Below are 25,348 nucleotides of genomic sequence, written 5' to 3' on the forward strand. Positions count from 1 at the left end.
TTAAGAAAGGCAGTTCAGGTTTTCCCTTCTCTCGTATAAACAGAATGTCGTGATACACCTACCCTTTTATTCACTCATTCCTTCTGACTTCAAATTTTTCACTGTGCTCTATATGAAAGACTCTTTGTTTTTTACATGTTTCATTCGTGTTAACTATAGCATACATCCTTCCAAGTTCCTAGGCTAGGAATGCATTTTGGGGGTATGTGTAGCACCAACTCATAAAATAGCTCCAACTAAGACTTGAACCTTTGGACAGAGTGTTTCCCACCATTTGAGCTGCCTCTTTATTACACTGAAAATATACATAAATGTCATATAACAGATAAAGTCATCACTGTATCTTTCATTTATTCATTCAGTAAATATATATTGAGAAGATGTCATAGTTTATTTAAAAAGAAAACTATTTCTTGTGGTGGGAAAATATTCATGCTATATTAGATGACATAATAAAGCAACAACTATTACCACTCACATGCCAAACACTGTGCCTAGCATTTTACATGCAATATCTCATTTAATCTCATAATAATCCCATGAGATTCGTAGTATAATGATTTCTATTTTATAGATGAGGAAGTGAGATTTAAGTAGGTTACTTTGTATGTCCAAAGTCACATGACTAATAATTGACAGAGCTAGGATTTGACCTCAGACAATCTGACTTTAGAGGCGGCACTCTTAACCACTAGGTCTACTGCATCCCAAAGCAGGAGAGGAGAATTATTCCACTTCTATTATATAACTATGTACATATATGCTCACATGTCTATTTACATTATACACATTATACATATATAATAAAATGGAATACTCTATGTTAAAGTATATTTTGTATATAAACAAATTATATATAATAAGCTGTTATATTTGAATAACTTTTTACCCATACCTATATATAGATCTATATATGTATGTATATATACACACATATACATATTTTATTGCTACACATATACGGCTTATAATAAAATATTTAAACTGTCAAAAGAGCAGGACAAATTTTTTTATTGCACATACCGTTCTTATTTCTTTATAACCCTTTCTCTGTAATCTCATCAATCGTGCATTTGTTTTATGTCTTTCTTCCTACTAGATTATAAACTACTTGAGGACATTAATTATGTTATATTCTTGTTTGCATATCTCTGAGGTGTCTCATTCAGTATTATGTGGGTTCTCGATAAATTTGAAGGAAGAATGAAGACTGAGCGACTATTCCAATGGAATAAAAAAAAAAATATGCTCATTTAACATGCCAGTATATTTTCATTAACTTTCTAGGCTGACCATTTTGAACAAAGATATGACTTTATCAACACCCAATACAACACATATGTATAAAGAAGGGATTGTAGTAAAACTATAAAACACGTGTTGTCCTCCCACAGTGGGCTCTCAATGTACCAGGGAGAGAAGACCTAACATAAAATAACGTGTATGGTTCTTCTAAAGAGACAAATGTACCCGTGATCTCCAGCCTCTATAGAGTGTGGTCCTTATTCTTTGGCACACGTGAACAAAGTCCAGAACACTAGGGAGAGCATCCTCTACTCCAGGGTCCACAGCAGGGGGACTTCAGGAGTCTCCTCTAGTGTCTTCCACTCATCTGACTTCGCCTGTCAATCAGCATGAGTCCTGTAGCTCGGAGGCCGCTCCGAGAGGCTGCCAGTTGGTTGGACCCCACCCCTCACTCCACTTTTGACACTCTATTCACTACAGTTCCCCACCCCACCTCTCAACACACGTGGTCCCTTGGACCCTAGAACCTCTTTGCTTCTTTCTACCAAGATCCGGAATCTTTTCTTAGTCTTCATTGGGTTTTGTTGTTGTTATTGTTATTTGGTTCCAGAAACTTTGACTCTACGTGGAGTCAGGAGGGTTCTTCAGACTTGCAGGTTGAGTATCTGCTGGTCAGTCAGACCTCTTATATTACTAAACATTTGACACTCTCTTTGATGATCTCTTATGCTGTTATGTTAAAACCTCCCTGTCCTCCACGTAGGTCTCTGACTTTACCTAAACTTGGTAGGTTTACTGATTCTTTGCTTAGCCTTGGTAAAACCTGTGCTGCAGAAATAGGGGGAGTTGGGGATGAAGAAAGCCCACCGTAGCCAAAAAAGTGTTTAAACTTATCGGTTCCACAAAAATCTATGTGCCTTTTTATTCAGTAGAGCCCACGGTCCAAGTGCAATGTTCTAGAGGACGTGGAACATCAAAGACCTATGAAAGGACTTCCAAGAAGAGCTGCTGCATTTCTTGAGCAGCTTAGAGGGAAATATCATTCATCTGAACTGAAAGATGCTTATTTTGGCTTGGAGAAAGGAAGACAGAGTAGATAGATAATGTAGGGACGTTTGAAGATCAAGGTTTCATGACAACACATAAGGGCATTTAAATTCTCAAAACTCCCTTGTATTTTTTTGGTACCCTTTGCAGTTAGACTTCAGGAAATCCCATGATCTAAAATTCTTCTTAGAGTTTCACAAGAAGCCCTTGATCAATATGAAGTCTTTCCCTTCAGCATGCCACAGTCAGCGGCAAAGCCACTGTTTTTCATTTCTATCACGCATTTTTCATGGAAAATTCTGCCTGACTTGATAAAGAAAAAGGAAACAATACAGGTTCCAGACTTACACTTTTTCCAGGGTTTTGTTTGTTTGTTTGTTCTTTTAACTAAGTATGGGGTTTAAAGTTTGGCTGTTGTAAACGAAGTATGAGTTCCTCTGGTCCTCTCCACAAACTCCCACGTAAAACTAGTAGCGTCTTATTGCTACTTTTGAGCAGTTTGTAGAGATGAAGGGGGGGGTCCAGGATTTTAACTGACCACCTAATAGGATTAATGAATTAACCTAATAGGATTAATAGAAGCCTATTTTATTAATATCTTTTTCACCAGAATGCAGCCCCTTAAAGACAGGGATCAGGTCTTATCCACCTCTATATCCCCACACCTAGCACACTGACCAGCACACGCTAGGTACCTACTAAATAGCTGTTGAGTGAGTAAAAAGTACAACCCAACCCGAAGCACATTAGTAGGAATGTTATAACAAGACCATAGAAATCCATTTTATTCTCCTCTATTAAAACCATGTGTGAAATGTAGTATTCAGTTCCAGGCAGCACAATTCAAGAGCTATATCGACAAACTAGAATCAGTCCAGAGCAGGTCATCCTTAATGGAGAGAGCTCTAGAAATGGGGCTTCTGTCAGGAATAGTTGAAGGAATGGGAAATTTAGCCTGGAAAAGTGAAGACTAAAGGGAGATATGAAAACCATCACCAGGTATTTAAAGGACGGTCATACAGAAGAGGAATCTGGCTTATTGCTCTTCAGGAGCAGCATTATGAGGGGGAGATTTTAAGCTTTGGGGCATTTGTATCTATATCTGTCTTACACGTAAGTAGAATGGGGTGCCTTGTGACATGGGTTGCAAAGATTTGGGTGTTGTTGGATGGAAACTTATGATGGGCAAGAATTTGGATTTACTATAAACGCACTTTTAACTTTTCTGTTGATTAGAGATTCTTATTTCCTTCAGACATATATCACGGCAATTGCTAAGCTTACAAATTACATGTGTTTTATCTTTACTTTTTTAGAATGGCTATACTCCTTTACATATTGCTGCCAAGAAGAATCAAATGCAGATAGCTTCCACACTCCTGAACTACGGAGCAGAGACTAACATTGTGACAAAGCAAGGAGTCACTCCACTCCATCTGGCCTCGCAAGAGGGGCACACAGATATGGTCACCTTGCTTCTGGATAAGGGAGCAAATATCCACATGTCAACCAAGGTATTCCGGTTTTGCCTCTTGCTGTAGTGAAGAGTCTTCTGAATGAATGTAAATAGAAACCAATCTAAGATAATTTGGAACAAAAAGGGGGCATGGTTTAAAGAGAAACAGGAATATCTCATAGAATTCAAGTGTAGCAAAGGAGTCAAGCCTCATGAGGGACCGGAAGATCACAAGGAAGCAGGAGTGAGGCTCACAGACTCTGCCTATAGGGCTGCATGTTTGTATCTTGACTTTTCCCGACAAGTCAGTTTCATTTGCCTCTCTCTGTGGATCTGCTTGCTGTGCGTCTCTGTGTATGTGACCAAAGAGGCTACCCTATAGTTGCCAATAGTCAGCATCGCTGCAATTCAAGCAGTCAGTCCAGATTGCCATGGTACCTGCTGGTCCTAATTCCAAATTCCAGAGAGGGAGAGAGGTGGCAGTTTCATCTGGGTTCCGGCCCAAGCAATTGCTTCTAAGCTGCTGGTCTATGCCCATGACCTAAGTCATTTTCAGCTGGGCTGAGCTTCCGAGGCACCTGTTGGTTGGGAGCAGGGAACTCAGTAAAATAAAGATTTCTGAGCCAGCTTCAGTTGAGCCTAGCTTGGCTGGTTGTTGTGGAGGTGGTCAGATAAAGCACCTCTCCAGAGAATAGCCTTTGTGGACAGCATATTAGCTCTAATAGAGTAATAGTTAGGGACATATCAGAAAAAGAGATTATTCAAATATTTAGATTTTTACAAGTACATGTCAGTCTCTCTCCATATATAGCTATACCCCTATCTATCTTATCTATCTAACCTAATACTTTTTTGTAACACGTGGTGTGGGTTTACTGAAGATTAAGTTTCTTAGGATTTTCCACGAATATACAAATAAGATGTTTTCCACATCTCACTGTTGAATTAATTAGTACTTTTGGAGACTCAGTTGTAAGTTGGTCTTAATAACATTTGTAAATGGGTCGTGTAGCTTATGTCCTTTAGAAAGAGCTGTGGAAAAGACAGGCTGTCTTGAATGCCTCTAGAGCCCTCTTCTGTGTCTTTATCACTCAGAAGTGTTCCAGTACATCTCTTGCCCTTACGCACTTCTCTCTTCTCTATCAAAAAGCCTCTGAGATCCTTTTTTAAAGCATGGTGAGACTAATTACGCAGCTAGCCCTCCGAAAGATATTTGCATTTTAACAAGAATGAACATGATAAAGCCTTATGGTGAAATTCAGTGTGTCAGACAGTCATTAAAGTCCGGGGCGTGGATTTCCTTGTGGTCATTAAAATCATGCCTCTCAGGTGGTTTTTTACCCCACTGGGGATAGTCTCACCATGAAACCAATAGTAGAATATTTCATTTAACATCAGTATACAAATGAGTCATGTAAGTGTTTATTATCCATTAAAAACAAATCTTCATTAAAAAGTAAACGCAAGAAATCCATAAACAAATCAGGCAAAATTTTGAGTAGAATGGAAATTCTAGACATTTCATGAAACTGATCACACAGTGCTTCTAATTTTTAATTCATAAAAATTGTAGATACATATCTGGAATCAGTTCACTATGTTCTCCCTGATAGTATTCTTCTAAACATATTACTTCCTTTGAGAGAATTTTAGCAGTCAATCAGCAAATATTTAATGAGTATTTTTGAATATTTTCTCCACTCAGCAATGGAGAAAAATATTCAATTTGAATCACGAAGTATTTATGTTATCTTTATAACAATGATTTCAACATTGGGTGGTGTCTTAAAGACAAAGGCATGATGTACTGATATTTGCTACTAGAGTAAAATGTTAGTAAATATGTTAAGATATATCTGAATAACAATACAATATATAAAAATATAACCCTGGCTTTTGGTTGGTATTATTTATAATTATACATTATAATAATTAATAAATAAGTTATATATAAAATAAATAAATTATAAGATAATGCAACCGTGAAAGTATCTCAGGTAATAAGCAAAGCCGATAATAAATTCTCCCATTTTTGTAAATTACATATATTCTTTTTCTACTTAAGACCAGCTAAAATCAGTAATTTCATATTCTCTAAATGATTATTTCTCAGTAAGAACTGTAATATAGAAATGATATTACATTCCTTATCCAATCACCATGTAATAATAAAATAAAACCGACTGTAGAGTCCACCGGTACATCTTAGGAAATAAATTACTTTTTTTGAAAAGAACTCCTTCAACATCTTCTATTTTCTTAATTTATTAGGAAGGTTTACATAATTTGATTTAGGTATGCAAGCTTACCATAATAAACTATAGAGGATTTTCATACTGGTTGTTAGTTTGCAATCTTATATTGTAGAAAGTCCATTCTGCAAAGTCATGTAGAAAACAGCACGTATATTTGAAAGGCCATTAAAAATGCCTTTGAGATATTTGATGATCACTTCAGTAACATTTTTAAAAGACCGATGATCTCAAAGGAGAAATATTTTTATGTTGCTATTTTAATATGGAGAAAAACAACATGAATAATCTTCTGTTTTGTCCTAATATTCATACCATTTATACTTTAGAACTGTATACTATTTGTTTAGAAGTGATAACATTTTAATGCAAAAGGGTGCATATTCCACCTCATCCTCATGGTTTATGAAACTCAAAGTTGAGGTCTAGAATTCCTTGGTGGTCCAGTGGTTAGGACTCAGAGCTTTCACTGCCAAGGGCCTGGGTTCGATCCCTCGTTGGAGAACTAAGATCCCACAAGCTGCACGGCACAGCCAAAAAAAAAAAAACGAAAAACAAAAGCTGAGCTCAGCCAGAACTCTACGAATCAAAAAGCCTTGGACTCTTAAATATAAAGCCCTTTCTCTAGTTGGAGAATTTTTTCTTTCTCTGTAAATTATCACTTCGATTTTTTAAAGGTCAGAGAACTTGTCAGTTTATAGAAGTAAAGCAGGCCATGCAAAGCCATGGTTAAGAGGGATGGTCAACTTTAATTGGATGTGAATTGGGGGAGAGGGGGTGCCAACTCAGAGAACAAGTAAGATACCTCAGTATACAGATGCAGGATGTACAGGAAGAGGATAAATATACTAGCTATTTGAACAATATAGCAGGAGAGAAACATACGGCATGAATATACTGTTAGCTGGAATATAAGCTCTAAAAGGGCAGCAGCTTTTATTCACTGATATATTCGAGTGCCTAGAACACTTCCTGGCATGTGAAAGGTACTCAAAAAACACTGGTTAACACTGGTTAAACATACAAATGACTTAGGTTTTAAAGATACTCTTTAAATTTCAATGTTGCTTGGTGGGAGATACTTGCATATGTAGTGACGCTGCCAGACTGTGGCATTGACTGAATAAACCACTTTTCCCTCCTCCTTTCTCTATTCTTTCATCTTTTATTAATTCTTAACTGTACTTTAACTGCATGTTCAAATAATTAAAATAATTAAAATAATTACTTGATGTATGTGTGCCAGGACATTTACATAAAACTGGCCAAATTTGGGGGGCAATATATAAATGATGGGGTCACTATTTAGCACTTAGCAGAACCCCCAAAATAATATACTATCTTTGGATGCTGGAGAAAATTATTCTGAACTCATTTCCTGTAACTCTGGACATCTTTTTCATTGATGTGATGTTTTATTGATGAAAATATAAATTATTGCTGTGGTTATAATGTAGAAGTAGTAACCGGTTGGTCCATTATTTAAGGAAATAAATTGATTCAACAGGAGACACAGATGGGTTTGAAACAAATGTTGTTTGGAAGCTTACTAGCTGAGTTATTTTAAAGGCTCACATCATAATATAAGTACACGGTGTAGAAAATGTAATTTGAAGAAAGTGTTGAGTAACTTAGAGAGTATGTCTTAGATGGAAAGTCATATTAACTTGGAGGGTTTGTCTTAGATATCAGAAAATGCAGTTTGTAGAGAGAGGCTGTGAATTTTTTAGGATTTTTCAAGACATAGTATTATAGATGATACAATGTATTTTCTTCTTCAGTTATACCCCTTTGCTTCCCTTCTCTCTATAGAGTGGACTCACATCCTTACACCTTGCAGCCCAGGAAGATAAAGTGAATGTTGCTGATATTCTCACCAAGCATGGGGCTGACCAGGATGCTCACACAAAGGTAAAGCGAATCACTGTAATATGGTGACAGGTTCTGACTTGGATTATTCCCAGTAGCCCCCATTCAGGTCACCACAAGTCCAAGTTCCCCCTCCTCAAAGCCCATTCTGAATTAGTTATGACTCTCCTGCTCACAAATCTATAATGGTTCTCCATTTTTGCTGAAAGCAAGTCCAAATGGATAGCAGATATTAGGAATCTTTACAAAAAGATTCCAACTTTGCAGACATAGGTTTACTCTCTCTCCCTCATTACTTCAGCTAGTCAGGATGACGTGCACTTTTCTTCCTGTACTTGCTTCCCTCCATGCCCCCCTCTCCCCTTGAGTATTAACTACTAGAGTAGTAATTTATTTGTTTATTATTATTTATAGCTTGGTTACACTCCTCTAATTGTGGCCTGTCACTATGGAAACGTGAAAATGGTCAACTTTCTTCTGAAGCAGGGAGCAAATGTCAATGCAAAAACCAAGGTAAAATACATGTACTCATTTTTATTTTCTATAAGCAAATGGTTCGGCCATATGGACACTTCAGTAGCTCACCATAGTTACAAACATATTTTCTTTTTAGTTCTTCTTAAGTGATTTTGAATAAGTGATGTAGTTTTGTACAGTTGTTGGGACTTTTCATTCTAATAACCTTTGACAGCCATGTAGGCGACATCAATTTAACAATTTACTACAGGATACGATAGATACTGGCTAGAATACCTTGATGTTCTGGGCAATTTCCTTTACATTGTTTCAGGGCCTTGGCCCTCCCCTAGCCCTCAGTCTCTGGTGAGGAAATACAGACAGGCAGCCTGGACTGCATGCCTTTCATTTTTAATAAATTCTGTCACATTTGGACTACCACGTGGTTGTGCTCAGTGAGGCAATACTGTGTAAGGCCTGGCTTGGAAGTTTTCAAACATAATGCAGAGCTGACTGTTTTTCCCAGTGCCATCTGAAGGGTCCTATCCTGCAAAGCATGATAGGAACATAAAACCACACTTCGGTATATTCAAATTATTTCAAGGTAGAGAAATGCGTAAAATAACTACTGCTACTATGTGTAATATAACCTGCAGTTCCAATTTTCTTGATCCAAAGAAGTAATGTAATTGCATTTTTTTAAGTTTATGTATCAGAAATCACTAACTGCAGCTGTGTGAATAGGCTCAAGTAAGTTAGTGTCAGCACATTCAGGAGTTTTCAAAGTCATCATTCAAGATGCTACTAATTAGCCGCCACCATCTTGAGTTGAGCTGTCGTGGTGTCCCGATTTCCACAAGGAGCTCTGGTCTGAAGCGCTGCGTTCGAGGCCTCTGCATGCCGTACCCTATGAGCAAGTAAAAATAGAATAAGCACAAAGGGAATAAAAAGGCTCCAGGGCTGGGCAGAGCTGCCGGTGAGGCTTCCCAGGGGGATAAGACTCTGACAGACTACACAACTGACACAGAAAAAGAGAGAAAGAGAGTGAGAGTAAGAGAGAGACAGAGAGAGAGAGAGAGAGAGAGAGAGAAAGAGAGAGCTGCCTGTGTGGAGCACAGCGCTCAGGCACACAGCCTGCCAAGCTGAGGTGCTGGGCGCAGCCACTTCACACTAGGAACTCTGGTCTGAAGAGTGGGGTGCACTTCAAGTGAAACTAGACAAGGACAAAGGAAAAGAAAAAAAGATATACAGGTGTTCCACCAGACACGGCCCTGCCCACCAGAAGGACAAGATCCAGCCCCACCACCAGATCACAGGCACCAGTCCCCTCCACCAGGAAGCCTACACAACCCACTGAACCAACCTCACCCACTGGGGGCAGACACCAAAAACAACGGGAACTATGAACCGGCAGCCTGTGAAAAGGAGACCACAAACACAGTTAGTTAAACAAAATCAATCAGAAGACAGAGAAAAATGCAGCAGATGAAGGAGCAAGGTAAAAACCCACCAGACCAAACAAATGAAGAGGAAATAGGCAGTCTACCTGAAAAAGAGTTCAGAATAATGATAGTAAAGATGTTCCAAAATCCTGGAAATAGAATGGAGAAAATACAGGAAACGTTTAACAAGGACCTAGAAGAACTAAAGAGCAAACAAGCAATGATGAACAACACAATAAATGAAATTAAGAATACTCTAGAAGGGATCAGTAGCAGAATAACTGAGGCAGAAGAACAGATAAGTGACCTGGAAGATAAAATAGTGGAAATAACTACTGCAGAGCAGAATAAAGAAAAAAGAATGAAAAGAACTGAGGACAGTCTTAGAGACCTCTGGGACAACATTAAACGCACCAACATTCCAATTATAGGGGTCCCAGAAGAAGAAGAGAAAAAGAAAGGGTCTGAGAAAATATTTGAAGAGATTATAGTTGAAAACTTCCCTAACATGGGAGAGGAAATAGTCAAGTCCAGGAAGTGCAGAGAGTCCCATACAGGATAAATTCAAGGAGAAACATGCCAAGACACATATTAATCAAACTATCAAAAATTAAATACAAAGAAAAATTATTAAAAGTAGCAAGGGAAAAGCAATAAATAACATACAAGGGAATCTCCGTAAGGTTAACAGCTGATCTTTCAGCAGAAACTCCTGGCAGGACATATTTAAAGTGATGAAAGGGAAAAACCTACAACCCAGATTGCTTGTGGATTAAATCCCCACAATCAACTTGATGTACCCTGCATCTGTGGAATACCTGAATAGACAACGAATCATCCCAAACTGAGGAGGTGGACTTTGGGGGCAAGATACATTATTTTTTCCCCTTTTCTCTTTTTGTGTGAGATTTTGAGATGCTTCTGTGTGAGATTTTGTCTGTATAGCTTTGCTTTCACCATTTGTCCTTGGATTCTGTCCGTCCGTTCATTTTTTCTTTTTAAAATTTTTTTCATAATGATTATTTTTTATTTTAATAACTTAATTTTTTTTAATCTTACTTTATTTTATTTTATTTTATTTTATCCTCCTTCTTTCTTTCTATTTTGTCTCCCTTTTATTCTGAGCCGTGAGGATGAAAGGCTCTTGGTGCTCCAGCCAGGAGTCAGCGCTGTGCCTGTGAGGTGGGAGAGCCAACTTCAGGACACTGGTCCACAAGAGACCTCCCAGCTCCACATAATATCAACCGGCGAAAAGCTCCCAGAGATCTCCATCTCAACACCAGCGCCCAGCTTCACTCAACAACCAGCAAGCTACAGTGCTGGACACCCTATGCCAAACAACTAGCAAGACAGGAACACAGCCCCATCCATTAGCAGAGAGGCTACCTAAAATCATAATAAGGCCACAGACACCCCAAAACACACCACCAGACGTGGATGTGCCCACCAGAAAGACAAGATCCAGCCTCATCCACCACAACACAGGCACTAGTCCCTTCCACCAGGAAGCCTACACAACCCACAGAACCAACCTTAGCCGCTGTAGACAGACACCAAAAATAACGGAAACTACAAACCTGCGGCCTATGAAAAGGAGACCCCAAACACAGTAAGATAAGCAAAATGAGAAGACAGAAAAACACACAGCAGATGAAGGAGGAAGATAAAAACCCACCAGACCTAACAAATGAAGAGGAAATAGGCAGTCTACCTGAAAAAGAGTTCAGAATAATGATAGTAAAGATGATCCAACATCTTGGAAATAGAATAGAGAAAATGCAAGAAACATTTAACAAGGACCTAGAAGAACTACAGAGCAAACAAACAATGATGAACAACACAATAAATGAAATTTAAAATACTCTAGAAGCGATTAATAGAATAACTGAGGCAGAAGAACGAATAAGTGACCTGGAAGATAAAATAGTGGAAATAACTACTACTGCAGAGCAGAATAAAGAAAAAAGAATGGAAAGAACTGAGGACAGTCTCAGAGACCTCTGGGACAACATTAAACGCACCAACATTCGAATTATAGGGGTTCCAGAAGAAGAAGAGAAAAAGAAAGGGACTGAGAAAATATTTGAAGAGATTATAGTTGAAAACTTCCCTAATATGGGAAAGGAAATCGTTAATCAAGTCCAGGAAGAGCACAGAGGGTCCCATACAGGATAAATCCAAGGAGAAACATGCCAAGACACATTAATCAAACTATCAAAAATTAAATGCAAAGAAAACATATTAAAAGCACCAAGAGAAAAACAACAAATAACACACAAGGGAATCCCCATAAGATTAACAGCTGATCTTTCAGCAGAAACTCTACAAGCCAGAAGGGAGTGGCAGGACATATTTAAAGTGATGAAGGAGAAAAACCTACAACCAAGATTACTCTACCCAGCAAGGATCTCATTCAGATTTGATGGAGAAATTAAAACCTTTACAGACAAGCAAAAGCTGAGAGAGTTCAGCACCACCAAACCAGCTTTACAACAAATGCTAAAGGAACTTCTCTAGGCAAGAAACACAAGAGAAGGAAAAGACCTACAATAACAAACCCAAAACAATTAAGAAAATGGGAATAGGAACATACATATCGATAATTACCTTAAATGTAAATGGATTAAATGCTCCCACCAAAAGACACAGATTGGCTGAATGGATACAAAAACAAGACCCATATATATGCTGTCTACAAGAGACCCACTTCAGACCTAGAGACACATACAGACTGAAAGTAAGGGGATGGAAAAAGATATTCCATGCAAATGGAAACCAAAAGAAAGCTGGAGTAGCAATTCTCATATCAGACAAAATAGACTTTAAAATAAGGACTATCAGAAGAGACAAAGAAGGACACTACATAATGATTAAGGGATCGATCCAAGAAGAAGATATAACAATTGTAAATATTTATGCACCCAACATAGGAGCACCTCAATACATAAGGCAAAAACTAGCAGCCATAAAAGGGGAAATCGACAGTAACACATTCATAGTAGGGGACTTCAACACCCCACTTTCACCAATGGACAGATCATCCAAAATGAAAATAAATAAGGAAACACAAGCTTTAAATGATACATTAAACAAGATGGACTTAATTGATATTTATAGGACACTCCATCCAAAAACAACAGAATACACATTTTTCTCAAGTGCTCATGGAACATTCTCCAGGATAGATCATATCTTGGGTCACAAATCAAGCCTTGGTAAATTTAAGAAAATTGAAATTGTATCAAGTATCTTTTCCGACCACAACGCCATGAGACTAGATATCAATTATAGGAAAAGAGCTGTAAAAAATACAAACACATGGAGGCTAAACAATACACTACTTAATAACGAAGTGATCACTGAAGAAATCAAAGAGGAAATTAAAAAATACCTAGAAACAAATGACAATGGAGATACAACGACCCAAAACCTATGGGATGCAGCAAAAGCAGTTCTAAGAGGGAAGTTTATAGCAATACAAGCCCACCTTAAGAAGCAGGAAACATCTCGAATAAACAACCTAACCTTGCACCTCAAGCAATTAGAGAAAGAAGAACAAAAAAACCCCAGAGTTAGCAGAAGGAAAGAAATCATAAAAATCAGATCAGAAATAAATGAAAAAGAAATGAAGGAAACAATAGCAAAGATCAATAAAACTAAAAGCTGGTTCTTTGAGAAGATAAACAAAATAGATAAACCATTAGCCAGACTCATCAAGAAAAAAAGGGAGAAGACTCAAATCAATAGAATCAGAAATGAAAAAGGAGAAGTAACAACTGACACTGCAGAAATAAAAAAAATCATGAGGGATTACTACAAGCAACTCTATGCCAATAAAATGGACAATCTGGAAGAAATGGACAAATTCTTAGAAATGCACAAACTGCCAAGACTGAATCAGGAAGAAATAGAAAATATGAACAGACCAATCACAAACACTGAAATTGAAACTGTGATTAAAAATCTTCCAACAAACAAAAGCCCAGGACCAGATGGCTTCACAGGCGAATTCTATCAAACATTTAGAGAAGAGCTAACACCTATCCTTCTCAAACTCTTCCAAAATATAGCAGAGGGAGGAACACTCCCAAACTCATTCTACGAGGCCACCATCACCTTGATACCAAAACCAGACAAGGATGTCACAAAGAAAGAAAACTACAGGCCAATATCACTGATGAACATAGATGCAAAAATCCTCAACAAAATACTAGCAAACAGAATCCAACAGCACATTAAAAGGATCATACACCATGATCAAGTGGGGTTTATTCCAGGAATGCAAGGATTCTTCAATATACGCAAATCTATCAATGTGATTAACCATATTAACAAATTGAAGGAGAAAAACCATATGATCATCTCAATAGATGCAGAGAAAGCTTTTGACAAAATTCAACACCCATTTATGATAAAAACCCTGCAGAAAGTAGGCATAAAGGGAACTTTTCTCAACATAATAAAGGCCATGTATGACAAACCCACAGCCAACATCGTCCTCAATGGTGAAAAACAGAAATCATTTCCACTAAGATCAGGAACAAGACCAGATTGCCCACTCGCACCACTATTATTCAATATAGTTTTGGAAGTTTTAGCCACAGCAATCAGAGAAGGAAAAGAAATAAAAGGAATCCAAGTCGGAAAGAAGAAGTAAAGCTGTCACTGTTTGCAGGTGACATGATACTATACGTAGAGGATCCTAAAGATGCCACCAGAAAACTACTAGAGCTAATCAATGAATTTGGTAAAGTATCAGGATACAAATTTAATGCACAGAAATCTCTGGCATTACTATACACTAATGTTGAAAAATCTGAAAGTGAAATTAAGAAAACACTCCCATTTACCACTGCAAAAAGGAGAATAATATATCTAGGAATAAACCTACCTAAGCAGACAAAAGACCTGTATGCAGAAAATTATAAGACACTGATGAAAGAAATTAAACATGATACAAATAGATGGAGAGATATACCATGTTCTTGGATTGGAAGAATCAACATTGTGAAAATGACTCTACTACCCAAAGCAATCTATAGATTCAATGCAATCCCTATCAAACTACCACTGGCATTTTTCACAGAACTAGAACAAAAAATTTCACAATTTGTATGGAAACACAAAAGACCCCGAATGGCCAAAACAATCTTGAGAACAAAAAATGGAGCTGGAGGAATCAGGCTCTCTGACTTCAGACTATACTAGAAAGCTACAGTAATCAAGACAGTATGGTACTGGCACAAAAACAGAAACATAGATTAATGGAACAGGATAGAAAGCCCAGAGATAAACCCACGCACATATGGTCACCTTATCTTTGATAAAGGAGGCAAGAATATACAGTGGAGAAAAGACAGTCTCTTTAATAAGTGGTGCTGGGAAAACTGGACAGGTACATGTAAAAGTATGAGATTAGATCACTCCCTAACACCATACACAAAAATAAGCTCAAAATGGATTAAAGACCTAAATGTAAGGCCAGAAACTATCAAACTCTTAGAGGAAAACATAGGCAGAACACTCTATGACATAAATCACAGCAAGATCCTTCTTGACCCATCTCCTAGAGTAATGGAGATAAAAACAAAAATAAACAAATGGGACCTAATGAAACTTCAAAGCTTTTGCACAGCAAAGGAAACCATAAACAAGACCAAAAGACAGCCCTCAGAATGGGAGAAAATATTTGCAAATGAATCAACTGACAAAGGATTAATCTCTAAAATTTACAGGCAGCTCATGCAGCTCAATAACAAAAAAATAAACAACCCAATCCAAAAATGGGCAGAAGACCTAAATAGACATTTCTCCAAAGAAGATATACAGATTGCCAACGAACATATGAAAGAACGCTCAACATCATTAGTCATTAGAGAAATGCAAATCAAAACTACAGTGAGATATCATCTCACACCGGTCAGAATTGCCATCATCAAAAAATCTAGAAACAATAAATGCTGGAGAGGGTGTGGAGAAAAGGGAACACTCTTGCACTGCTGGTGGGAATGTGAATTGGTACAGCCACTTTGGAGAACAGTATGGAGGTTCCTTAAAAATCTACAAATAGAACTACCATATGACCCAGCAATCCCACTACTGGGCATGTATCCTGAGAAAACCATAATTCAAAAAGAGACATGTACCACAATGTTCACTGCAGCACTATTCACAATAGCCAGGACATGGAAGCAACCTAAGTGTCCCTCGACAGATGAATGGATAAAGAAGATGTGGCACATATATACAATGGGATATTACTCAGACATAAAAAGAAATGAAATTGAGTTGTTTGTAGTGAGGTGGATGGACCTAGAGTCTCTCATACAGAGTGAAGTAATTCGGAAAGAGAAAAACAAATACCGTCTGCTAACACATATATATGGAATCTAAAAAGAAAAGTGGTTCTGAAGAACCTAGAGGCAGGACGGGAATAAAGATGCAGATGTAGAGAATGGACTTGAGGACACGGGGAGGGGGAAGGGTAAGCTGGGACGAAGTGAGAGAGTGGCATGGACATATATACACTACCAAATATAAAATAGATAGCTAGTGGGAAGCAGCCGCATAGCACGGGGAGATCAGCTCGGTGCTTTGTGACCACCTAGAGGGGTGGGATAGGGAGGGTGGGAGGGAGATGCAAGAGGGAGGGGATATGGGGATATATGTATATGTATAGCTGATTCACTATGTTATACAGCAGAAACTAACACAATATTGTAAAGCAATTATACTCCATAAAGATGTTAAAAAAAAAAGTTGCTACTAATTAGAAACATACGTTTTGGAACTCAGTTTTTTTATATCCTCTTTGAAGTAGAAACAAAAGCATGCCTATACATAAGCGTATTTGTAACTGAATTAAAAATAAAGTTATTTTTTAAATTATTAATAATACTAATAACATTTGAGATTCAAAACTTCTAATCTGACTCTAACAAGAATAGCTATTGCCTAGTTTCTGAGCAGTTCTTGAGTTTTCATGAAATTGCACTTTGAGTCTTATTTCAAAGCTTCCATATGAATTCTCAGGCTTTAGCGTGTGATACCTTTTTGCTGAGTCAGTTCACATATAAGTATTGCTGGAAAGACTTTCTTGTTGGAATCCAGGTATTCCCCTGAAAGGCATAAATGCAGCAATGCAATGAGATTTTGTCAGAACTTGAAAACGTTTACCATAGTTTTTTGTTAAGTGTTTGTTGAAATGGTTAGGATATTTAGAAGCCAGACATGTTGTCTATATAACATCATTTACCTCCCCTGGGTTTCATCTGCATTCAAATGGACATTTGGTTGCGAGAAAAATCTCATTTTAACTTTTCAGATTTTAAAAAAGTGAACTATGTAGATTTTACCTGCTTTTGGAAGTAAATATATCTTTTCATATATCTTCAGGGGAGTGGACAGATACATACCTCAAAGGACATTCTTTTAATAAATACTTCAGAATTTTTTCACATAAAATGACATTTTTGGAGGAGGAATCATGTTTTCTTTCTCACATCCCATATGTAACCATAGTTACTAAAAAATTGTTTTGTTGCTATGAAAATATAAACATATGTATTTCGTTTACTCTTCAAACATTCATCACTTGTTATAAAAATTTGGGAAATTTTATAAAACTTTGGTGTAATCTTTATAAACACAATGGAAAGGAGTAATTTTTTTAGGAAGAGAAATATTACTTACTTTATGCTCCTGAAATATCCATGGATTACTTGATTTGAGAGCAGAGTCCTTGCAGTAGCTATAAGTTTCTCAGAGTCCTTGTAATTGATTTATATTTCCAGGTTTCCCGGGGTCATTCCTTTGTAGGGATATATAACAGACAAGGCAGAGCTGATGACATTGCAGCCTGCGGGCAGTCAGACAAATAGACTGTCACACATATGGTACATCCCCATGGATGGGAAGGCCAGAGTGAAAGCATAGAAGGAATCATGTGGCACCCTGTGCATTGTTTTAAAAAAATTCAATCAAGTAAATTTTAAAGATCCAATTGGCTTTATTGAATTGATTCATGAATCAGCAGCATCTATCTAGCAAGTAGAGAGGAGTTCCAAAGGACTGCAAAAAGGGAAAGGTTTTTAAAGGCAGAACAAGGAAGTCATAAAGAAAAAAGATTATTTCAGGCCTAGGTATCCTACCTATGGGGGACAGAAGGGGTCTAAGTGGCAGATTACCTCATCTTCGTTTGGGGGATGGTGAGGGTCCACGTGACAGATTACATTCTTGGTGCTGACCAGAAAATTCCTTACTGACCAATTAAGACTACATTCTTGGGGAGGTTGAAGCTGCAGTTAGGTTAGGTATTAAGCCCCGGTTTCGTGGTGTGGCCTAGCACAAGTGACTCCATTTTGGGCCTGTGGCTTTTCTTTTTAACAATTCCCCCCTTTTGATCAGCCTTTCAGCTTAACTGAAAGAAGTGATCAAACTTTAAGGCATTAGCATCACTCTCAGCTACCTCTCTGAAGTTCTCATGGTTTTTATCATCCCTTTGACGGTATCCATAGGTTATGATGTTTCTTCTACCCCTGTGATATTCACAGATTATAGCTTCAGGTTCACAATCTTTAAATTGGTTATTCTCTTCGTTCCTTTCCTGATGTTCCGGTCTTAGGGAGATCATTGGCTTTGTGGTTAGTGGCTATGAACATGTATTTAAAGCTTTTGCAAGAACATGATGCACCAGGGAGATTATTATAATTATTGTAAGCAGGATAATTCCCAATGTTTGGAGTGCACTTCTGAGCCATGGTGCCCAAGACCAAAATCAATCGAAATCAAGACCTCATTGAAGGAGTCACCTTTCTTAAGCCAAGTGGCTTGCTCAGTGATTTTATGTAATTGTTTCAACTTCCCCAGAAGTGTTAATCCAAGTGCAGCAGGGGGTGTTGGCTGCAACACACACTCTTGCTCACCTCAAACATAATCAAGGGCTATCCTATTATCAAGAATAACTTTGGCCACAGAGTCTAAGGATCTTTGTTGGGCAGCTCTTATCTTAGCAACAGAATCTGGAATATCTTCAAAAGTTAAAGAGAGGTTCCTCATTAACATTTACTCCTAATCAGGGATGTAGGGATCTGTCAAAGAGAGTTAATTTGGAATCATGCATGCCTCCTGGTATTAAGGGTCTGTGGACCATGTAGGCAGTTGCATGCTGGTTATTCTTGCCTTGTATCCCTTTCTTTGCATAGAACATGGACACAAAGTTTCCCAAATTTGGGGTATTAATAAGAGACAGGGAAACATACCAGGGGTCTCTAGCCTCATGGACAGATCCGAGTTTTTGATGACAAATCTAGCAGTCTGAAAGGTTACTTCTCTTAGCAATGGCCTGGGAGATATGAATGGTGGTGTTATCTTTCCAGGCCAATGCTGGAGTAAAGGAAAGAAGAAGAGAGGGTTTCACGTTCAGTTAAAGCATGAAGTCATGATCTGGTGTCTTGGGAAGAAGCAGTCTACCTTGATGTCAGCTACTTGTCTTCCTAGTCAGTTTAATTTGGAGGTCTCCAGCATTTGGATGGGACCAGATGTCAGCTGGAGTCTTTGTTAACTGTGAAATATGTACCCAAGGCTTGAATTGTTGAAGTTTAGCTGTCATCTGAATAGTAAAGGGGACTTGGTATAATCCCTTCCAAGAATATTCAAAGGCAGGCTTTGTTCTTGCCAATTCAGTTTTATGATCTTAAAGTTATCAGAAGCCTGCACTTGTCAAAAAGTTATTTTCTTGAATTTTTCTGAAGATGAAATACTTTTGACAGAAGACTTTTGCAAAGTGTCAGAGTAAAACAATAGCTCTCTGCAAATGACAGAAGACTTAAAAAATGTCCATTATTAAAGACCTGATGGAATTAACAAGGATATTTAGTTATTGCTGTGACACACAACATTTTTAGATAATAACTGGAATTAGGACATAGCAGATTTCCAGGAATTTCACACAATTTATGAAATACTTATAACATATACCTGTATAAACACAACATAAAGAAGGCTTTGTATTACTTCTTACATGCTTCCCATGTAATTTAACATACCAAATAAGCATAATTAATACCAAATAAGCATCTCCCTTTTTATAAGGAGAGAGAACAAATCCTTTGAAACATTCCAGGGGCCCTCTGGAAAATTTCCATGTTAGTTTAAGGTCAAAAAGACTTCATTTAGAATTTGATTTTGGGGGAAGTTTGTCAAAAATATCAAAAGATTTTATAACTTGATCAAATAGGGTCATAGGTCATTGTGAAACAATACTTAGTTACCTATTTAATCAAAACAACAAAGATTTCCTAGGTAGACATTGAAGGTTACATAGTTCTGAGCAAACCTAGCTCTTTTAATATCTAGAGGACTAGGTTTATTTAAGTAATCAATGACCTGATAATGACAACATAGAACATAGGTGATTATTTTGACAAGATATAATATCTTTGTTTTTTCTAGGCAGATTACTTAAAGAAAAACCTTTCATAATCTCTTATTTTCAAGAACAGACTTACAGAAAACAAAAAATGTTGAACTTCTAACAGAGAAAAAACCAGATTCCAATTTTGCACCAGCCAACTTTTGATATTCAAACTTATTTACTTAACTAAATTCATTCTACTTATCTAGTCCTGACCACATGTAAAATTCCTTTTCCTTATTATTTCTAGTAGGCTTAACTAACTGCACATATAAGAATATTTAACTCTTAGTAACCTTTAATTTCTAGTGAAAACTAAGAAGTAAGCATTATAAACTGTCATTTATATCAGCATTCTGTTGACTGGCAGACTTATAAATACTTTTTATAATTTCTGGAAAAATGCTTCTCACAATGGCACAAAAGATGTTTGCTAATAGACCCAAATATCTTTAATTCTTTTGTGAAAGGAAGCAAAAAGTGGATAAACCTATGCCCAGTAATAAATGTTTCAATATTTTATCCTATTTGGAAATGGTCTGGATATTCAATGACTATCCATCATTTAATTCAACTTAGCAAAACTTTAAGGTTTCAGGATACGAGAAAGATTTGGGGTAAGTACTGAAAAAGTTCATCTAGAAACTTTTCTCTCACTTACACCCATTTAATTTACTTGTTTTCAATAATTATGTTTAGACCACCCACAAAAACCTCATGAGACATTAGACAAAGTCTGTTAATGTTCTAGGTTATTTTTCTGGCTGACAAATTTTGCAAGACATAACATGAACTTATTTGACTAATAATCCCAGGTAGAATAAAAAGTTTTGTCTGTATTATATTCAATGTTATTAACTCTAAAGGCATATCTATTTTCATTAAACCATCAAACTTAAACTAGCCTTTATTTACCAAACATTATCGCAGATCATGTGAACTTGAAAAGCATTTGGGTTAGTTTGAATCCTAAATTTGTAAAAGGCTTGCTTGTTTAAGCCAGTTAAATAGAGCTCTTTTACAAATTAACTTTAGCAATACCATTCAAAGGTAGAAAAATGCCACACACCTACAACACACATATAGACACACATGAGCATACAGACAGACATAAACAGAGATCTTACAGTTTTCATTTAAAAATTTTCCTTGAACTACATTTTTGGGGAAGAGTGCTGCTTTAGCAATTTGTATTTTTTTTAAAGTCCCCTTCCCCACCTCCTTTTTTTTTTTTTTCTGCAGTTCTCTAGAGCTATACTTCTAGCTTTGCAAAGACTTTTAAGATAAGGACAGTTCTTCTCAATTCCTTAAAGAACTGGTTTGGAGCCTGGATGCTAATGGACTGACATACCCCTCTACCTATGTTGGAATGTTTCTCTCTGGTTACATTTAGCTTAGAGAAGATGGCCAAAAAAAATTTTTTTTTAATCTGTCAGGCTCTGAATATCAGCTTCCAGTTTGGCCAAACCTCCGGTTATAAAGTTATTAAATCCTTTCAAATATCTTGTCAGTTTTCAGCCAGGACAAACAATGGATATTTCTGGGAATACTGAACAAACTGTTGGACTCAAGAGGTGTCCCCAAAAGAGTGCAAAAGATATTATATTCACAAGATCTAGAGTCACCCAAAGGCAAGCAAAAGAAAGAACTGACAACGTGCATGTCCCAGGCAGGCAGAAAGCCAAACCAGGTACTTAGGGCATCAAGCAAAACAAGCAAGAAGGCAATGGCTATCCCTGGGAGAGAAAGGATAAATAACCAATGGATCTGTATTTGGAAAGGAAGGGACAAGTTGAAATTTTATTTTCCTCTTTCACCTGGGCACTATAGACAGGTTCGGTAGAACTGGGTTTGGTAAGAATTCTTACCTTTCCCTGGCTTCTGCCATTTTTCCCTGGATCCCCTCTGCAGGCTCCTGTTTTTTATTCATTTTAATTTTAGCTTTCCTTGGCAGTTTAAGGGCATAGTGTAGCAGTTTACCAGAAAATCCCTCAAAGTCTCACACACCTCTCACACAAAGAGGTGTCCATATGGGGGCCCTCCTTCGAATATAGGCATGGGGGTGTCTGTAAGGCCATTAACATGGTGGGCTTTTGTTTACGGTCTCCTGTTCTCTTTAAAGTGGAAAAGACAATTCAGACAGGATTACTAGAATGAATACTTAAGTAAAGGAGGAAAGAGGGGACCACTGGAGTTATGTCAGTCTTACAGTCTTTTGTTTTAGGAACCTCTTATATCTTTAATTTTTTCTTAGCTCTTTGTAACAGAACTTTCAGTGGAGTTATTTTGGAATTTTGGAGCCTTTTGCATACCAATTAAAATATGTATCCCTTGCTTTTAAGTTTACTTCTTTTTTTTTTTGTGGTACGTGGGCCTCTCACTGTTGTGGCCTCTCCCGTTGCGGAGCACAGGCTCCGGACGCGCAGGCTCAGCGGCCATGGTTCACGGGCCCAGCCGCTCCGCGGCATGTGGGATCTTCCCTGACCGGGACATGAACCCGTGTCCCCTGCATCAGCAGGCGGACTCTCAACCACTGTGCCACCAGGGAAGCCCTTAAGTTCACTTCTTAAAAGATTTTATCTAATTGGAATGTTCCTCATAATGGCCATTGTAATTTCCCTGAGGGCTCGCAGCAGTTTGGTAGGACCCTAGCTTCATATGGGGTTCAACTCACATTTCTGTCCAGCCATATTTTGCCACAGATGGAGTGCCACCCACATTTCTGTCTGGTCATATTTTGGGGATCCCCAACATGATAGTTACCAGGTAAAACTCTCAGGACACAGTAAGATTTTGACATTTTTGTAGCCATCTATAGCTTCTGCGATTATAGTTCTTAGACATAAAATAGGCAGTTGTGCCAGAAGGTGGTGCACTTGACTCTTTAGAAATTAAAGATCCCATCTCTTTTAGCTAGCCTTTATCTACACAAAACAGGACAGACAAGTATGTGTACCTTAACACTGCAGAATTAAGTACAGTAAATACCAAATACTGCAGCCTGGCAAGAAAAAGGCCCTGGTACACTACCAACAATTACCAACTTGGAACCTGAGACTGAGGTGAAGAACTTGAACCAGCAGGCCTCAACAAATAGGGTCTGTGGACTGATTCCAAACAAATGGGGAACTGTAACTAGCAGTTCCCAACATGGAATCTAGGGACAGAACCATAAGCTGGGGTTTCCAATCAAATAGGAAATTGTGGTCGGGACTACCAGAAGTACCCAACATGGAACTAGTGATTCCAAACAAATTGGGAACCAACTGGAAAGCCAGTTAGATCTGGAGTTCAACACAAAAAGAGCGGAGCTCAAACCGAGAGAAACTTACCAACAGCCCCCAGAAATGGAGAGAAAGACAGTGAACTCAGATAGGAGTTTGCAGGTATCACGGCTGTGTTTCTTGTTGTCCCAAAATGCCATCAGAACTTCACTTTGGATCACACTGCTGCCACCAAATCTGTTAAAAACCCAAAATTCATCTGATTAAATTTTAAAGCTCTAATTAGCTTTATTGAATGATTCATGAATTAGGCAGCATCCTTCTGTGAGTAGAGGGGAGCTCCAAAGGGTTACCAAAAGGGAAAGATTTTTAAAGGCAGGACAAGCAAGTCATAAAGAAAAAGGATTATTTCAGGCTTAGATAACCTACCTATGGGGGACAGAAAAGGTCTATGTGGCAGATTACTTCATCTTCCTTTGGGGAATGAACGTATTACCTCATTGGTATTGACTAGAAAATTCTTGACTGCCTGGTTAAGACTAAATTTCAATTAGGTTAGGTATTAAGCCCCAATATGGTGGTGTGGCTTAGCATAAGTGACTCCATCTTGGGCCTGTGGTTTTCTTTTTAACAGCACAGAGTCAGACACTTCATGTAGACCGGAGAAGCAAATGTTCCTGTTGGTCATGAGGAGGCAGTGACACTAGATATAGGGGACATATACTCTTACAAGTTTAAGGTATGAATGGGCTACTCAGGACTTTGTGCCCAGGACACTTGGGTTTGACATACATAGATGAAATTTTTTCGGGGGTGAGGCAGGTAGACAATAAAAAAGTAATCTGGTAGTCATTGTCTATCATGCTCTTTTACATAGGATCTGAACCTAGAATGACTGTGAAGAAATTACTTAACCTTGTTATTTTCAGTTTCATCATCTCTGAAATGGGGAGAAAATTATTCATTTATTCAGTCATTTGTTCATGCCCTCATTTAGGCATCTATTATTTATAAAACACCTACTGTGTACCAAGCACTCTTATTTTCAGAATGGTAATAAAGATTAAAAGAGACAATGGGGCTTCCCTGGTGGCGCAGTGGTTGAGAGTCCGCCTGCCGATGCAGGGGACACGGGTTCGTGCCCCGGTCCAGGAGGATCCCACATGCTGCGGAGCGGCTGGGCCCGTGAGCCATGGCCGCTGAGCCTGCGCGGTACCGCAAAAAAAAAAAAAAACAAAAAAAAAAAAACGAGACAATAAATATAAGGTCCAGTATCTGGCGTAAAATGGATGCTTAATACGCAATAGCTATTAATGTTTCGCTGTGCCTCCAAGGATTCCAATGCAGTTTAATTAATGTGCATATGCAACCAACCTGTACCATACCCACCACCCACTAGAGTTTTGAGCAAGATTGGCTTCCCACTAACCTCAACAACAATTCCTCACAAATCACGGATTACAGAACTTTCATCTGAGTGAAAGTTTAGACTAGAATGTTAAAAAGAACCTACTTTTAAAAGACATTTTTAAATTGAAAGTGGGCCACTCAGCTTCCAATGAAATCTCTTAAGTGTGTACGTCTTTGACTGAGGTGTTCTCTGAAAGGAATATAAGATTTAGATTTACTTTCATTGACTTGGAATTCTTAAAGCTAGCCCAGAGGTTAATGATGAAGGAAGTCACGATGAACAAGCGGCGGTTTGTATGATCCTCCGAAGCTTCAGTTAAACACTTGACTGTTCCTTTTTCCTAGGGAAGAAATCACTATGACAATGCTCCTTCTCATTATAAATCTTCTCTCAGCGTACACATTTTTAATGCTAACTCAAATGCTAATTGGTGAAAATATAATTCTAGTTATGATTTGGAGTCTGTTAATCTTGCTACTTCATAAGCCAGCCTCTTTGTTTAGCAGACGATAAGGTGTGTGGGGGGGGGGGG

General features: G+C 37.9%; 1 protein-coding gene across 1 annotated transcript in view; it reads left to right on the top strand.

The window, feature by feature from the left end:
• ANK2 (ankyrin 2) overlaps nucleotides 1–25,348 on the top strand; it is a 245,969-nt gene that overhangs the window by 132,174 nt on the left and 88,447 nt on the right. Inside the window, exons 18-20 of the mRNA XM_007454800.1 lie at nucleotides 3,609–3,806; nucleotides 7,813–7,911; nucleotides 8,284–8,382. Coding sequence (XP_007454862.1) covers nucleotides 3,609–3,806; nucleotides 7,813–7,911; nucleotides 8,284–8,382 — 396 coding nt within the window. The remainder of the gene's footprint in view (nucleotides 1–3,608; nucleotides 3,807–7,812; nucleotides 7,912–8,283; nucleotides 8,383–25,348) is intronic.

Source organism: Lipotes vexillifer, unplaced genomic scaffold (assembly GCF_000442215.2).
Source record: "Lipotes vexillifer unplaced genomic scaffold, Lipotes_vexillifer_v1.1 scaffold1219, whole genome shotgun sequence".
NCBI lineage: Eukaryota > Metazoa > Chordata > Mammalia > Artiodactyla > Lipotidae > Lipotes > Lipotes vexillifer.